This window comes from Elephas maximus, chromosome 4 (genome assembly GCF_024166365.1).
Source record: "Elephas maximus indicus isolate mEleMax1 chromosome 4, mEleMax1 primary haplotype, whole genome shotgun sequence".
NCBI lineage: Eukaryota > Metazoa > Chordata > Mammalia > Proboscidea > Elephantidae > Elephas > Elephas maximus.
In genome coordinates this window covers 182,676,958-182,694,878 of record NC_064822.1, presented here as the reverse complement: position 1 = coordinate 182,694,878, position 17,921 = coordinate 182,676,958, and the positions used below count along the sequence as shown (strand labels likewise).

Below are 17,921 nucleotides of genomic sequence, written 5' to 3'. Positions count from 1 at the left end.
GAATCGGCACTTCTTTACCCTCACCACTGTTTTTTCTTCTCTAGTTATTATTAGTTATGATAGTCCTTTCAGATTAATTTTTCCTCTCAAGGGGAAGAAAAGGCAGGCTCTGGATGACAGTGTTTATGATTTGGATGGTGTGGATGTCTCCTATGAACTAGGGCTAGGGGGATATATGTTGATGTCCCCCTATGCGGTGTAGTGGAAAGAGCACCTGGGTTCCTTCTCCAGGGACTTTAATTCTTTCCATTGATAAGTTACCTACCCTCTTTGAACCTTAGCCGAAATGTGGTTAGGAATACCATTACCTAAAAGTATTGTGGTGAACAAAAGTATTGTGGTTAGATGCTAATAATAAAGTCTTACAAAAATGCTGGTTATTATTATGCTTTTGAGACACTAATAAGGTAGCAGCTCAATGTCACGACACCAAAAAATTGCCTTTTTTTATTTCAAATGACTTAAAGAAACTCTCAAAGCAATACTGTTTTTAGAAGATTGTTTCTCTAAAAATGGGAACTTCCGTACATCCCTGCCTCCTCGGGCACACTTAAGACGACTATAAGTGAGGCTCCGCCTCCCTAGAGTATAAGCCACGCCCATGTATGCACACTGTGTCGTAGAACCCGTCGATACTGATTGACACTTGTTTCCACCAGTAAAAAGTGCAGTTCCCGTCAATGTCCGGTAAGGGGGCAGGACTTCCTTTCTGGTTGCTAAGACACTCTTGTTGCGCTCCTTGACAACCCTGGCGGGGGTGCGCTGGCTGCGGCCCCGGCTCCGGCCCCCGCGGGAGCAGGTGAGGCCCCGGGGCGCGGCGGGCAGCCGGGCGGGGAGGGCCGGCCCGGAGGGAGGGCGAGAGACAACGCGGAGCAGGCGGGGCCTCGCCCTCCGCTGAGGCCCTTCCTCGGTCTCCTGCCTGCCCTGCCCCAGCCCCCTCTCCCCCTCTGGGGACCTGCGAGCTCGGTAGTGAGAGATTCGGAATCGCAACTCTGCAAGCCTCTGGCCCCGAGGCCCCGAGGCCCCGTCCGGCTTCGCGCCCCCCCCCCGCACCGTGATCCCCCCTCTTTTCGCGGGATCACCCCCCCCCCCATGCTCCCTGCAGGTGGGCCGGTGGTCGCCGTCGCCTCGGCCCAGACCGTTTGGCTTCGGGAGTTGACGACGTACTGAGATTCCAGACTGGTCATTTCATCTTTTTAGGCCTCAGTTGCCCTATCTGTAAACAAGAAGTTGGGTCGAATGATTTCTAAGGGCCTGCAACTCGGACATTCTAGGATGTTTTGATTCTTTGATCCAGCTATAGGCTTCCTCAAGGGAGGTGGCGCTGGAGTGAAAAGAGCTTGGCAAACCTAGCTTGGATTCCCGGTTGCAGGACCCTAGGCAAGTTACCTAACCTCCCTAGGCTCTAGTCTATACATATATAAAATCAGAATACTACCACGCACCTCCTTTGAAAGTTCTGAGGATAATATGAATTGAGAAATAGAGAGTTCAGTCCAGTGTAGATGCTTGGTAGGTTTGTTGGTTTCTTTCCTTTGTCCCACATTTTTCCTCCCTAGGAGGCACTACCAACCCCCTTAGCATCAACTGTCATCTTCCCAGCTGACCCTCAAATCTGCATCTCCAGCCCTGATCTTTCTCCTGGGCTTCCTTGGTTAGGGATTTTTTTGGCGGGGGAGGATAGAGATTGATATATTGATGTAATGGTTGGACTAGTTGGCCTCCCTTTTACGGCTGATAATCCATGGTTTGGTGATTTCTTACTCCTGACTAGACATACCATTTGCATATCTTATCAACAACTTAAACTCAGTAGTTGTAAAATTGAACTGGCCTACCCACCTGGCTGGCTTCCTTGTCTCTACCAGAGACACCATCCTGTGGCATTGTTACGGATTGAATTATGTCTCCCCGCAAAATGTGTGTCAACTGGGGTAGGCCATGATTCCAATATTGTGTGATTGTCCACCTCCACCATTTTGTCATCTGATGTGATGGTTAAGAGCTTGACTGCTAACCAAAATGTTGGCAGTTCAAATCCACCAGCTGCCCCTTGGTAACCATGTGGGGCAGTTCTACTCTGTCCTATAGAGGCCATATGAGACTGAATAGACTGGAGAACAATGGGTTTGGTTTTTGTTGTTTGTTTTGTAAATCCTACCTCTATGATGTTAATGAGGCAGGATTAGAGGCAGTTATGTTAATGAGGCAAGACTCAATCTACAAGATTAGGTTGTATCTTGAGTCAAACTCTTTAGAGATATAAAAGAGAGAAGCACCCAGAGAGACAGGGGAACCTCATTACCACCAAGCAAGAAGAGCCAGGAGCACCCATCCTTTGGACCTAAGGTCCCTGCACTGAGAAGCTCCTAGACCAGGGGAAGATTGATGACAAGGACCTTCCCCCAGAGTCGACAGAGAGAGAAAGACTTTTCCTGGAGCTGGCGCCCTGAATTCGGACTTTAGCCTCCTAGACTGTGGGAGAATAAATCTCTGTTTGTTAAAGCCATCCACTTGTGGTATTTCTGTTATAGCAGCACTCGATAACTAAGACAGGCATCATCCATCCCTCTGCCATGCCCATCCCACTGGGGCAGTTGCTAAGTTGTGTAGATGCTGCCTCCGTGAGAACCTCACATCCTCCATTCCTGAAGCTGACACTCTGGTTCAAGTCTTTAATACCTATCCCTGGGCAGTAAAGACTTGTTACCATACCTTCTTAACTGGTATCTGTACATCCAGTCTCTCCTATCAGCCCACCGCACCAGAATAATTGCCCTAAAACACGACTATGTCGCCAACTACCAAGAGATCTCCAAAGGGTTTCCCACCCCCCCCCAATATCCACACGTCTTAAGCCTGGTTATTAGGGCCCTTCAACACTTCCACACCCCAGCCTTATTTCTCCCTCCTCCTTTCCCAAATTCTATCCTCTACTCAAATTGGACTGTTGTACTTTCCCAGAAAATGCTTCGAGCTTTCTGCCTTACTAGCATTGTAGTAAGAGACAAAACGTTCATCTGTCTACCTGGAAGGTCTTCCTCACCTCACCCAACTGTCAGGATTCCCGCTCAAATTGCTCTCCTTTCCTTCCTCTCCCCCCTCCCCCAACTTAGCCCCCTCTAGAATTCTGTTCTTTCATATGTCTCTGTATCGTGGCACTTCACACTTTCTGCCATGGACCAGTTAGTGTCGTGTGTGCGCGTGTGTGTGTTGGTCTACCATATAAGTTCCTTAAAGTCAGGAACTCTCTGTTGCCTATAGTGGAGTAGCTGGAAAAGCATAATCTTTGAAGTCATATATACTGGGATTGAACCCTGGCTCCTCTTCTTACGAGCTGGGTGGAAAGTCGCTTTTCTTTTCTCAGCCGGGAGGTCCTCAGTAACAGAGGGATAATAGTGCCTGCCCAGCAGCATTACTGGGAAGAACAAATGAGATCCTATAGGTAAACCGCTCCTCCTGGTGCATGGCTTAAGGTAAGTGTTCAGTAAATATCGAATGGACTTGGTAGATCCTCTCCGTTCCCAGGGGACAAATATAAGTTAATGACAATTTAAATATTTGTTGGGCTTCTGCCATATGCCAGACACTGGGCTTTGTGCCCTGGGGGGTCCAGAGGAGACTAGATGCAGGCCCTCAGTCAGGCACTTGTCTGGGTGCACAACACATGGCTAAGTCGTGATCGGTGAGGTGTCACCAGAATTAGCAATTGTGAATGATTTTTTTAAAATAAATCAGTGCGAATTCAAGTTTATTCCTAGGACTCTCAGTCCCTCACATTCAAATCTGTTCTCCTGAGTGGGAAAGAAGGGGGTGGGGAGAAGGAGCTGTGTCACCCACTGTCAGTAGTAAGCAGCTGTGACTCATGGCGAGCGAATAGCTGTGATGGTTATGACTCTTTGTTATGCTTTGTGTCCTGACAGAAATGTTTGGGATTTCATCCAGATTTGAGTACATCTATGAGGGTGTCCTATTTACATCATTGTCGTTTGTCATACGGTGTTATACATAAAGAAAATGTGAGAATAGTGGACTCAAACTAGGTATTCAGCAGAGATGGATAGTTATGGGGGGGTTTTCTCTCTCTCTTGCACTCTTTCTCTTTTCTCTCTTGTGGTCTAAGGTACATCAAACGTTTTCACTGGTCCTCAGTAAAATGTGAAAAAATAACAGTGAGAAAAGCCTTTGTGTGAGTGTCTGAAAGGTAACTGTCTTTTCTTGGGAAGGGCTGTCCTTTATTCTGCGATTATCTCCTTACTGTTAAAGTTTTCTTTCTTTAGTAGATGCTGAGGTTTTTTAATATTCTTAGCAAAATTAAAAATCAGCATACCTGTGTTTGCTCCCCCATTTCAACTGGTCTAAGAAACCCAGGCCTCTGAAAAACCTGGTCTGGGGCGTGGTTTCCTGACCTCACTGCTAACATCTTGGATGGATGTCTCCAAGTCCTTCTTTCCCTTTCCTCTCATCTTAGTGCTGGCTTGTTGTTTATTTCTTTGCCAGAAGGCAGAGGGTGGACATGTCAGGAAGAGGCAGGAGCCTGGCCAAGGTGCACAGTGTATATTCCCGAGAGGGCTGCAGCAGGAGGTGCGCTGGGCAGACAGCCGGACTGGTGGATGCTGAGCGTTGATGTTATTCGTGTTAACCTTTTTCTCCTACTTGCCGGTGACAAGGGAGAAAGCATGGACAGTAGAGCCAGACCAAAGAGATCTGGATTCGGATGCTGGCTCTGCCATTGCTGGCTGTGTGACCTTGGGCCAGCCACAGAACCTCTCTGAGCCTCAGGTGCCTTGTCTGAGAACTGGAAGCAGATACATCCTTCACAGGGTTGTTCTGATGCTGAAAGGACAAGTAGGAAAGCAGAGTGTAACCGCAGCACTGCCACCCTGGCCCCCAGCCAACACTGTGTTTGACAGAATTTCCTTGTGACTCTTCCTTCTTCAGTTAGTAACATGGTTGTTTGCACCCAGTGGCGACTTGGTCATATCAGTTTGTTTGGCCAAATTTTTAGATGTTCAGTTGGTATATGATGAAGGACCTCAGAGTCCCACTTCCAGTCACAGGAGCTGACATTTGCCAACTGCTTCTTCTGTGTGGAAACTCTGCCTGGCTATTTGCTTGCATTGCCTCCTATCAGCCTTCCAGCAACCCTGCGAGGTAGAGGCTCTTCTTATTCCCAGTTTCCAGAAGAGAAAACAGAGGCTTAGAGGAGTAAGCACATGTCCGAGACAGCACACAGACGTGAACTCAGAACCTCTATGCTTGGCTCTGAGCGTGTTCTCTGGTCTTACAGAGGTGTGGCAACTGGTAAAGGGTGGCGAGCTGTAGTCCAAGGGCCAAGAGTAATTCAGGCATTGAGTGACTGGATTCTCCCTAGTTAGCCAGCAGACACTCCTGGCCTTATTTTCCACAATTCATTCATTTTCCCGTCCTCGCATACCTTAGCCTTCTCCAGGATTCTTCCCAAATGCCTCAGAAGCAAAATAATTGTGGGAGGTCAGTGCCACAAAGAACAGGAGACAGAGGGACAAGGGACACTGGCTTCAGCAGGCTATGAGATAAAGAGCCTGGTGCTATGCCTCCTGTTGCCTAGGAGAAGCCTCACATTGGATGCGGGCAAAGCTGTGGAAAGCATGCAGAGGGGCCTTTGGGTGAGGAGGAGAATAAAGGACAGATGGAGAGTGAGAGCAAGGCTGCCCCCGAGTTCGAGTGTGAGGACGGCCCAGATAGGACGGGGTCGTGCTCCAGACCCAGGCAGATTCAAGGACCCCAGCCATGGGCACACTTCCATGATTAAAAGGCTCTCCGAGGTCTGACCGACTTTTTTCTGGCCTGGAGCTTTCAGGCACACATTCATTTGCATGGAAGATTGATAAGGTTGTTAAAACCTCTGCTTCGGCTATTTTTGGTAGCATCCCTCTCCCAGGACTTTTCATCGTGGCTGAATAACTATAGCTGTACTATAATGATAGAGCATCATAAAAAATTCTCCTACCGTTCTGTATTTGGAGACACATCATCTATAACTGTTCCCTTTTTTTTTTTTTTTTTCTTTTATCTGTAAGTGTCATCCCTTTTGAATCCCCAAAAGTAGATGTAGTGATTAGGGAAAGCCATTTGCAATCATGTCCTTAATAATGTGATTAAATAATGTTGACAAAGTCTTGGCCAGTAACAGGATGGTAGTAGAAAGCAGAGTCCCTGGTGGTAACCATGGTAAATGGTTAACATGTCTGACTGCTAACTGAGAGGTTGGAAGTTTGAGTTCACCCAGAGGCACCTCAGAAGAAAGGTCTGGTGATATATGGACTTGCAAAAATCAGCCCTTGAAAACCCTGTGGAGCACAGTTCTCTGACACACACGAGGTCGCCATGAGCCGGAGCTGACCCGATGGCAGATTAGAAAAAACAGAAGCAGAGAGCTGTCCATTTTCAAAATGCTCGTGTGCACGTACTTGGCCCTTGCAACAGTTTTCTGAGAATGAGAAGATGAGATTTAATAGCCCATCTTACAGAGGAAGAGACCGAGGCTCACATTAAATTCCCTGCCCAAGGTTACAAAGCAGGAGGTCAACAGAATTAGTTTCTGTGAAAGAAATGGCATTTAAACCTAGATACTGTGGCTCATGATCCTTCAGCGTTCTCTACTCTTCCGAGACGCTTCCCTGACCATCGTCCCAGTGGCCTTTTCCCCTTTGCCCTGAAGGATGGGCTTTGCTAAGGACTCTGAGGTCTTGGGGCGTTGCATCTGGATTCTGTCTACTGAAGCCATCAGAGACCCTGACCTAAGGACAGGCGGTATAGGATTGGTCTCCAGATTCCCCTCGGGGCTCCCACCTGCTAGCACTTTGTAGGCCGCGAGTTTGAGTTGAGTTGAATTGAGAGGAACTGAAAGGTTTAGGTGGAAGATGCCTAAGCAGCTCCTTCAGCATTTTAAATTGTTCTCACTTGAAAATGTTGGAAAGGAAACCATCAAGCCCTTACTCTCTTGTCACCAGTGTAGCTGCCACCTTCTGTCACATCGTGATTAATAAGGAGGAGGCGGAGACAAATTGGCCACTGCTGAAGCTAGGCGGACAGGGCGGTACTGGAGATGGGCCTGAACATTAATGAACAAAAAAGACAAAATGATTCACTAGATTTTGTGAAATAAGAAACACGAGCAGAAAGTACAGCGAGCCTTTGCCTAGTAATTTGCCAGTTTATATGTAGGAACAAACAAAGCTGCTGGTATCTGAGTGGTACAAATGCCCAGAACTGATGAGATGGAGCCGTCTGTCTGCTGGGAGATCAGTAAATACCAGTGTCCTGGGGTGGTGGAGTCGGTGCCAGGCTTCCAGCTCTGTTCAAGGGAGCCAGCCAAATGGGGTGGCTCCTGAAGCATCGGAGAGAGTTGAAATTGAGAGCACAGCCCAGCAAGCTCAACACTTGGCCAAGTAAGGGTCAAGTTAGCATTAGAATGGTAGACACTGAAAGGGAAGATAAAGACAAATCTCCCGGCTGGGATCCCACAAGTCCCACGAGGGTGAGTTCCACAAACGTTTTGTGAGTGCCCGCTGCGTGTCGGGCTGTGAGGAGGCCGTTTGGAGTAGTGGCTTAGAGTGCCCAAGCCGGAGACAGTGCCTGCGTTGAAAGCCTTGCTCTGCCGCTCACTGGCTGAGTGACCTCAAGCCACCGACGGAGTACTGTGTGCCGCATTCACACGGGGCTGAGCTCACAGGGCTGCTGCAACACTGAACTGAGGACAGGCACACAAAGCCCCTCGGACAGTGGCTGGCACATAGGAAACCTAAGAGATGTTACCTGTCGTTACCTGCCTGTTAGGTACCGTGCTGTGCGTCCTTGTGGCTCGGTGGCTACGCAGTGAAAGTACGTTTATTTGGAAACATGAGTAATGCTAGAACCATATGTGACTGCCCAGTATGGATTGTTTGAAAGGGTTTAACAAGGTGATTTGTCTACTATTACATCAGTCTTTCTTTGGAGATAAAAAGCCCGTTGAATTATAGGATGCGTTTATAGAGGGGGAAGCACCGGGGTTTCCAGCAGTGCTCCCAGTCACTCAGATCCAGGCCGGTCTCCCGAGGAAAAGCCCTGTCTGTTGCTAGATGACTGGGTTAAACCAGCCCCACACGTGCACCAGGCCTTGGCACTTCCCAGTCACATCTCGTGCGTTCAGTCTCTCATTTGATTCACCCAGGAGCCAGAGGGAGGGAACACCACCTTATGAGTGCCTACTATGTGCCTGGCACTGTGTCATTTACCTTCCGTACGTTGTCTCCTCTAATTCTCCTAACAGCCCATGATATAGGTGTCACCGATGAGGAATCTCAGGCCCAAGGCCACACTGCCGGTGAGCAGGAGAGCCAGCGTAGTGTCCACTCCTAATGCCCGGCCAGCCAGCAGGACAGGTGGCCCAAGAGGGTGTGGGCAGAAAGAGCTGGGAAGCCCGGTGTGCCGGGGAGGGCACGGAGCTTCCGGTTCCTCCTGCTGATCCGGGACCTGCAGAGGGGGCACTCACTTGCCAACAAGCCTGGGATTGTCTGTGGTGACCTGGGCCTTTAACTGACTGACCACCTCTGCTGGGGAGTCAGGGCTGTGTCTGTGGGCAAGCAGGACCGCTGCACTCGTTCATGGCTGCCCAGTGCCCCTCTCAGCCTGCTTCAGCCCTGGCCCACAGTATTTGTCTTGGTAATGACAGTGTGGGCTTGGAGCAGCGTACCAGTGTGTTCTCAGCCAGGTCCCAGCATCTTAAGTTGACTCATCCTCCTCGGCAGACTTGCTGGCCATTTGGAAAAGGATGTGGAGGAGTTAAGACAGGGAGGTGTCAAGCCGTTACTGAGACATTTCTAATTTGTGATGTACAGTTTCAAAGCCAACTCTCTTTTCCTGGTTTTTCCTGTTTTCTACAGCACCCCTTGGGGAAAGACATTTTCTGCTCCCACAAGTTGGCAGACCTGCTTCCTGACTCTCCCGGCTGTGTCTTGATTGGCAGTCTCAGCACCTCCTGAGAGCCACTGTCTCCTCTGGTGGCCGTGGTGGGAGGACCATGGGAGAACCTGAAGGGAAGAAAGACGATGCTGATTATAAGCGCCTGCAGACCTTCCCTCTGGTCAGGGTAAGCCCCGGGGAGAGAGCGAGGCAGGCGGCCAGCAGGCCCACACAGCCCTGGAGAGGTGGCTGGAGCTCACCCCTCAGACAGCAGTAGGAGGAAGCTCGGAGCTCTGCCACCTGGGATCTAGAGCTCTGGGATTCAACGGTGATTCATTCTTTCATTCATTCATTCATTCGACAAGTATGTGCTTAGGCCACCTACTGTATATTGGGCACCGCTCTAGGCCCTGTAGACGTAGCTGTGAACACGACAGACAAAGGCCTGACCCACAGGAAAGAAGCATTTAAAGAACATGGTTCAGGCAGTAAAGGCTGTACAGAAACAGAGCAGGTGTAAGGGGTTAGCTTCTGGAAAGGGTTCTCTGATCAGAGACCTGAATAAAGTCAGAAGGAAAGCTTGCAAAGTTCTGGGGCAGAATAGTTTAAGCCAGGAAAATAACCGGCACTGAGGGTCTGAGGTGGAAATGTGCTAAGCATTTTAGAGGAACAGAAAAACTGGTGTACCCGGGACCAAGTGATGAGAGGGCTGGCAGGACTGTGAGGGGTCAGAGTGACGGAGACTAGACCTCACAGGCCCGGCAGGCCGTGGTGAGGACTGTGCGTCTGTCCTGAGTTCAAAGGGGAGCCAGTGGAGGGTTTTAAGCAGAGGAGTGATGTGATTTGTTTTACAGTTTTAAAAGATCACTCTAGGTGTTGGAAGGAGAATGGATTTTAGGGTACCAGAGTAGAAGTGGGGAGGCCAGTGAGGACGCTACTATAGAGGCCCAGAGGGAGGTGAGGGTGCTGGGTCCAGGTCCCAGCAGTGGAGGTGGCGAGACACAGACTCAAGACAGATCTTGACAGGAGAGCTAATGGGACTCACTGATGGATCACAGGTGGGACGTGAGGGAACGAGAGCCAAGGATGACTCCTCAGGTTTGTCTTTTCCTGAACAACAGGAGAGAAAAATGGCACCAGTTACTGAGAGAGGGAAGGTGCAGGAAGAGTAGGCTCATGGGGTTTTTTTAGACATCTAAGTTGTGGGGTTGTTTAGACATCTAAGTGGGGGTATTGAGTAGGCAGTTGGGCCTATGAGTCCAGAGCCCACATTAGATATTAGAGGTGGACATAACAATGTGGAAATTTCTCACATAGAAGACAGAGAGCCATGGAACAGGATGAGGCTGCCTAGAGAGTAAGCTAGCTGGAGAAGAGGAGAGGCCGGAGACGGGGCCAGGGCCCTTGAGTAGTTGGGAGGAGGAGGACCCAGCAGAAGAGACTTGAGGAGGAGCAGCCAGAGAGACACGAGGAAAACCAGACGACCTTGGAGTGGCCACCCTGTTCCTCCAGGCTTCTGGTACGAAGTCAGCTGCCTCTGAGGCTGCTGTGGCCCGTTTCTATAGGCAGCATCTCTCCATGCCTGGGATGGCCTGCTTTCCCATGTCTGTTGTGGTGCTGATGAGACCAGTTGCGTTGCGCCCTTGTAGAGGGCCCGGACTTGAAAGCTTACGTGGCTTGGTTTGCCTCCATGCCCCTTGGCCCCAGCTGCATTCTCTTAGTCAGGGGACAGGTCACTTCTGGATGAAGGCAGCAAGCTCTGCCCAGGGCTGTGCAGCCACCCAGTGTCCATGCCTTAAACTTGGGACAGGGAGGCCAGCCAGGGAGGCCGGGCCACGGCTAAGCCTCTCTCTGTTTGTCACCCCTGCCCTGTCTCTAGCACTCGGACATGCCAGAGGAGATGCGAGTGGAGACCATGGAGCTATGTGTCACAGCCTGTGAGAAATTCTCCAACAACAACGAGGTATTGCCATCAGTGCAGGCAGCCCCTCGTACATTTGGTGACCCCTGGGGATGAATAGAGTGGCCCCGTCTCTGCAGCTAGCTCCAGAGAGGCCTGCTGGGACTAGGTGAGGGCCTTCCTTGGTCTGGGGAAGGGCCGGTGAGGGAAGAGGCTGATGCTGACTCCTACATTGATGGTCATGCCCAGCCGGAGAGGGCGAAGAGCCAGGTCTCTGTAGCACCCCTGCCCGTGTCCCCATCTCAGGGGGGCTGCTGATGGGGCCCCTTTCCCCTCGACTCCATCCCCATGGTGAGCAGAGGCCCGCCTAGGCATTTATTCATACATCCATTCATCTATCCAACAGCTAGCTTGTTAAGCACCATCTCTGCCAAGCACTGCTCTAGATGTTGGGGCAACGGACAGTAGGCATCCACACAAGAATGTCATTCATAAGTCTGGTGGGGAATGAGAAGGAAGTCAGGGTCATGGTGGTGGGTGAGGAGACAGGTCCCATGAGAGCCGAGGCGTGGGGCCAGCCGGGCCTAAGTTCACATCTTTCCTCCAGCCCTTCCTGGCTCTAACCTTGGAAAGCCATTTCCCACCTCTGCGCCCCAGCCTCCTGGTCTGTACAGTGGGGGTGTGTGGTGCTGTCCTTCCTGGGCCGGTGGTGAGGATGACTCACCAAGACAAGGTGACCACATGCTCCCCTCGGCCCAGCACCAGGTGAGCCCATGGAAGTGGGTACAGATGGCACACATCAAGTGCCCGAGCACAGGGCTCACCCCACAAAGAGGTTCCTCTGCCCTCCCCCAGACCTCTTTCTTCACGGGGAGGGACAGCTTCCTGAAAGAGCAAGCCCAGAAAGAGGTGGGCTGTGGTTGTGGCTGAGGGAACACAGCCCGGCCTGGCTTCCTGGAACCCATGGAACTCATTAGGGAGAGCGGGAGAAAGCCTTTCCTCTTCACTGATGATTGAACCTGACACCTCACAGTGACGATAATGAGCCTTTACTGTCTGCAAAATGCTCTCCCATGTGTCATGTCACATAGCCTGAGAACAGCCTGTGCCCGCTGCTCCAGGTTACAGATGAGGAAATTGGTACTGTCACAGAAAGTGGCCAGGAAGCGGCCAAGCCCAGGGCTCTGTCTGGAGATAGTTGCTTGCTTGGCCACTTGAGTCAGTTTTTTCCTGGCTGCTGAGGTAACACCTAGCTTTCAAGCCCCGTGTAGCTGGCAGCCGGTGACCTGCGTAGAAGCCCTTCCTGAAGGTTCCATGGGCAGGAGAACAGCACTGATGGGTCAGCAGGCCTCTCTCACCAAGACCTGGTGGTCAGACTTGGGCCCAGTCTCTCCCCAAACTCCGCTCTCTGATGACTGTCCTCCCCATTTCAGAGCGCCGCCAAGATGATCAAAGAGACGATGGACAAGAAGTTCGGCTCCTCCTGGCACGTGGTGATCGGCGAGGGCTTTGGCTTTGAGATCACGCATGAGGTGAAGAACCTACTCTACCTGTACTTCGGAGGGACCCTGGCCGTGTGTGTCTGGAAGTGCTCCTGACACTCTCTCCCCCACCTCGGCCCCCCATTCCCAGCAGCGGCTTCGCCTGCCACTCTTCAGGGTCGGGGAGCAGCCCCAGGCAGGCCCAGGCTCTGTGAAGGAGAGTGGGGGGCTTTTCTTTTTGTCCTGTGTCCCAGTTTCCTGAGCCACGCCCAATGTGTGAATTTGCTGGCACCTGTAATCCCGGGCTCTCAGCCGTCTCACTGAGTCCAAGGTGTGAGCACAGCAGCGGCTGTCTGGCGGGGAGGGGGATGCGGCCAGGTAAAAGGAGGACGTGCTGGCTCCCCCTCTCCTGGGCAGCTATCCCTGGTGTGCCAGGAGCCCACTCCCCTTCATCTCCAGCACTGCTGTAATGTGTCCGCTGTCCCTTGTCTTTAGTGGCCATATGAAAATGGCCCCCGGAAGGAGCCTCTCCTCTAAAGGGACTCTGGCAGCTTCTCTCCTTGTCTTCTGGAGAGTGGCGACCCCCCCTCCCCAGCACCTCCTTCAACTTGACCCCAGGCTGAACAACCGCTGCGTCTCATGGGACCAACAGCATATCTGCCCCAGCTTGGCAGGAGGGACCAAGCAGCCTTTCCCCACTGGCCGTCTCCGCCCTCCCAGCCACCAGGCCGCTTGAACCTCCACACTGCCGTGCCCCGTGCAGTTGGTAACCACTGGTGAGGGTGTGGGCACTGTCGGGAGTAGTTTCTTGAGGCGTCACGGAGCCTCTGGTGAGCCGCCAGGCCAGGAGTGCACTCACCCACGGGGCCTGTCTCAGCAGGGAACCTGGCCCGCCAGCTACTTGTCATCAGGGACCGCATGCTAATTTGTACTGCTTATCTCTGCCTGGTTTTCTATCTTCTTTTTGAGTGTAGGGAGAAGGGTTTTAATAGAAGGGTGGATCATATTTTACATAGCGGTCTTATTTATATAAATGTCTTGGTTTTTACAATTAAAATGACCAAAAACTGACCTTGATGTACAGCCTCTTGGGAGTTAGGGGAGACGTGGTTTGTCTGTGGTGGGTCCCAGGAGCCCAGAAATGCTTCTGGCTTAGTAGCAGAGCTGCTGGAAGTCCTGTGCCCCGGCCTGCCCCTCGCGCCATTACAGCAAGGTTAGGGACTGATGTCACTGGATGGGGTCATGGGGGCACGGATTTAGATGTCTTCCAGGGCCAGACTGAGCTACTGTGAAGGCGCTTCCAGGCCCTCACAATTCAGTTCAACTGACATTTATTCAACAGCTGTTGTGTGCAGGCCCCATCCTAGGGGCTGCGGTTACAAAGATGACAAAGCCAGAGGTCCTGCTTTCGGGGAGCTTACAGCCCATTGTGGAGGACACTTGAAACCAGTCATTTCAACGTGGCATGGAAAGTGACGGGATAAACGGCATCCTGGGGGAAGAAAACAAACAAAAAACAAATCTGTTGCCATCGAGTCAATTCCAACTCATAGCGACCCTATAGGACAGAGCAGAACTGCCCCATAGGGTTTCCAAGGAACAGCTAGTAGATTTGGACTGCCGCCCTTTTGGTTAGCAGCCATAGCTCTTAACCACTGCACTCCTAGCCCAGCCTGGGGGGCACGGGTGGGCCCCTGGCTGGCATGGTGCCTGGAAGCCGGCTCCTATTCTGGAGAGAGGACATTCCAGGCTGAGGGAGGGGTAGGGGTAAATGCCCAGGTGAGAAGTGGCTTGGGGACGCCGAGGAGCCACATGCTGGGCCGCGAAGCCCCTTCCTCTCAGGGCTGGCCCCTGAGTCCCGTCTCAGGCTTGGAAGGCGGAGTGCCAGTCCTGCCTGCCTCCCCCATGCCCTCCTAGCACGCTCAGGCCTGGGAGCCCGGAGGCACCTAGCCCAGCTGTGCCTTCTACACCCAAGGCTGAGAGTCCAGCGTAACCAGGCCTGTCGGCATTGCTGCTGGCCAGCATTGAGTCGAGCAGAGAGGACTGGTCAGACAGAGACCAGTGTGGCTGAGATGGCGGGGCGCGTCTGCTCATTCGTGAGCTTAACCAGCGCTTGTGAGTTGTGCTGTGTGCTGGGTCCTGAGCCGGCTGCCGTGGGGCAGAGAGGGAACAAGCGGTCACTGCCCCAGGGCTGGCTGCCTGGCCGGGGGGTCTCAGGATCTAACCGAGGAGCCTGTCCAGGCACTCCTGGGCTTCCGGGGGGAGGCAGCTCCTCGGCCTTGGGCCTGGCCTGCCCAGCCTGAGAGGTTGGCGAGCTGCACAGATGGGGCTGAGGAGAGAGGCGGGGGCGGCGCGGGAGGAGGAGGGGGCGCGGGCCTGGAATGGCGGTGGTTTATTACCCGCCTGCTTTGCATCTGCTCTCTCTGAATCTGGCCCACGTGGGTGCCAGCTCAGCCGCAGCCAAGGCGGTGGGGTGTGGGTCGGTGAAGAGTGGGGCCCTGAGGCCCACAGATCTGGGTTCAGGTCCAGCCCTGCCCCTCTTAACCTCTCTGCCTCAGTTGCCTTGTCCGTAGAATGGGGATTAAAAATAGCACCCGTGTCAGAAGTTTGTTGGAGTCTTAGGAAGGAAGCGTCTGGAACACAGGAACACCCCAGCAGTGTTGCTTTATTGCTGTCGTTAGACTGTGCACCCCTGGGCCCCTTACCTCCCCTCCACATGTAGATGGGGTGCTGACACCTAGTCCCTTAGGACGGGTGAGGACTTTGCCACATCAGGCTTGGAAGGGATCTGGCACTCACAGGCACATTATATAGTGTTTCCCTGTGACAGGTGGCTGCCCCCGGAGTGTGGGAGCCCTCTCTCCCTTAGCCATTCCTGTCTACCCGGCAGACCCCGGCAGTGCGGCAGTGTTTGCCTGGGGATTCTGGGCCCCAGTGGTGTTTCACTGTCACTCCTGGAGGCCCAGGGCAGGCACAGTCACCTGACCTTCCTCACAGGCCCTTGCGGCTCATGGCCAGTGACCCAGTGGGCATTTGCTGACAGGAGCTGAAAACGGGAGGGACATAAAAATTAAGAGAGCCCATCCTTGCCAGCTAATGGCTCACAGTCTGTAGAGAGACAGACCAAGGGACAGAAAGAATGGGAACATTGGAGTGCTTTGCTAGGAGAAGTGAGACGATGCCACAGGAATGTGAGGTTCACAGGAGGGGGCAACTCTGGAACTTGGGACAGTTCCACAGGGGAGGTAGCACTGAACTAGGCCTTGGCCTTTTCCTGGGGAGGGATGAGGCGGGTGGGTGCAGGGAGAATGTCACCATGGGTTGAGGGAGCAACAACCCATGCAGAAAAGTGGTGGCCGGAGGATAGCTCGTGAGGAGTGGGGGAAGTCTCATGGTTGGGTGGTTGGATGTAAGGGTGAGAAAGTCAGGGCTGAAGGTGAAGGGGCTCATGTGGGGTTGACAGAGAGAGAAACTACTCTCTGTTGGTGTCCCCCACTTGACAGGCACTAGGCCCTGACCCTTACGACCACCATCTCATGTCAACCTCCCCAGTACCCCAAGGTGGTAGTCACTGTCCCTTTTACAAATGAAGAAACTCAGGGTCTGAGGACACAGACCCAGGCCTGCCAGCCTCCAAAGTCACTGCTGCACCCACGTGTGGCCTTCTTCCAGAGAACCGGACTCCCACACCCAGCAGTGCCTCAGTCCAGCCATCCCAGCCACTCCCCACAGCCCTCAGGCCACCACCTTGCCCCAGGTCAACCACAGCAGCTCCAGCATTTACTTAGTGGCAACAGCAACCACAGCCCCGCAGCCATGGCGGCCAGGCCCCTCCGCTGCCACTGTGGTGTCGGGGGTGATGGCTGGCACTGCAGTAACAGCTTGGGCCCCTCTGTGGCTTCAGGGTCAATGTGGGGGAGTCAGCAACTTCGTCCAGACACATCTGGAGGGAAGGTCACAGGCCCCAACTCACAGGGCCCTGTTCTTCTGCCTGTGCGAGCAGTGGGTGCCCCGGCCAGAGAGAATGAAGCATTGCCTCCCTCCCCCAGGGGACTGGCAGACTCCAGAACTGTAGGCTTCACCCAGAGGAGGGCAAGGGGACACGGAGGCAGTCAGTGTGAGGAGGTGAAGGGTGGGGACGTGGTGACGGGGTCCCATGGCAACCAAGGAAGTGGGCATGCTGGAAGGGGGGCCGCCTGTGGCACTGTCCGTGGGTCTGTGGAGAAGTCTTCCGGTGAATATTTAATGTCGTGGAAGAGATGCAGAGGGACTCCAGGGTCCTGCTCAGGAGGATGGGCCTACAGATAGGCAGGAGGCGTCCCCCCGGGGTTGTGGGGGCCCAGCCCCCCAATAGGACTGAGCGAGCTGTGGAGCAAGACTTAATTCCTTAAGAATAGGCAGCAGGCGCCAGGTGGTGCCTTCAGATCCCCCGCTCCGGGTTTGGGAGGGGGTCGATAGGAGTTTAGCCACAAGCTACCATCCTGTTCTATTTTCCTTTTGTTCTCCTCATCTCGTATTTAAAACAACCACCTCCCACTGCCAGCTGCTGTCTTCAACCCCTAAAAGGGAACACGAGCCTTGGAGGCAGAAGATGTGAATGATTCATAATATTCTGAAACTGTTCTGTGCCCAGAATGTGCCAGGCGCTGCACTAAGCACTTTACAAACCATCATTGAATTCTTACATCCATTCTGTGAGGAGATACCATGAGTGTCCCCATTTTACAGATGAAAAATTGAGGCCCAGCGAGGTTAAGCAGCTTGCCCTGGCTCACACAGCAATTAAGTGGCAGGGCCAGGATTCACCATCGGTCTGTGACACCAGAGCCCAGCTCTTAACCCTCCACGGTGGCCTGCCCACCAGGCTGGGCAAGGCACAGTTTCTCCCATCTCAGTTTCCTCATCTGCAAAGGGGGGCAGCTTGCAACTCCTGCCCTGCCTGGTCTCATGTTCCCACAGAGCACCGGATACAATGGCCACCAGCCCAGAAGTGCTTTAGAACTGGGAAGGGCTGATCAAGTTTTAGGGCAATCTGGGGAATTCCATTCCTGGTAGAGGCTTGGGAGTCTGGAAAGATGGGCTGAGCATGGCAGGTGGATAATCGCCTCCAAGGCCCTCAGGGCACCTGGGCCTGCAGAGCCGGGGTGTGAGAGGCAGGTACCCCACATGTTGCATCTCTTCCAGACAGCTGGGACCAGGCCTGTCCCTCCATCCTGAGCTGGAAAGACAATGCCACAAGCAAGTGCTTGTGAGGACTTTGCTGTTGATCAAGCACTGGCCAGCACTGTTTGTCTTCCAGCCTCAGGTCGGCCCAGTGAAGTGGGTGAGGTAGGAAAATGGCTCACAGAGATCTCGTGACTAACCAGAAGTGGGGCTGGGCCTTGGACTGGGGCTTCTCCACTGCTCACCAGTAACCTCAGAGACAGTAAGAGTGACTCCAGCTCCTTCAGGAAACCTGCACGGCTATACCCCCTGACACCCCATCTGAGCAGAAGGGACCACTGGCGTCCCCACTGTGCCAAGCCTTGGGTCATGGTGTCTGTTCCTGCTACACTCAGGTATGTGGTAGCAGGGGCCGTGTCTTGTCTATGAGTCCACGATGCCTGGCACAG

The 17,921-nt window shown here is 53.0% G+C and overlaps 1 protein-coding gene across 1 annotated transcript; it reads left to right on the top strand.

The window, feature by feature from the left end:
• Nucleotides 1-710: 710 nt before the first annotated feature.
• Nucleotides 711-13,374, top strand: DNAL4 (dynein axonemal light chain 4). Its single transcript, XM_049884453.1, has 4 exons — nucleotides 711-799; nucleotides 8,910-9,115; nucleotides 10,808-10,891; nucleotides 12,262-13,374. Exons 2-4 carry the CDS (start codon nucleotides 9,047-9,049, stop codon nucleotides 12,424-12,426), a joined length of 318 nt encoding a protein of 105 aa, XP_049740410.1. The 5' UTR covers nucleotides 711-799; nucleotides 8,910-9,046; the 3' UTR covers nucleotides 12,427-13,374.
• Nucleotides 13,375-17,921: the final 4,547 nt, after the last annotated feature.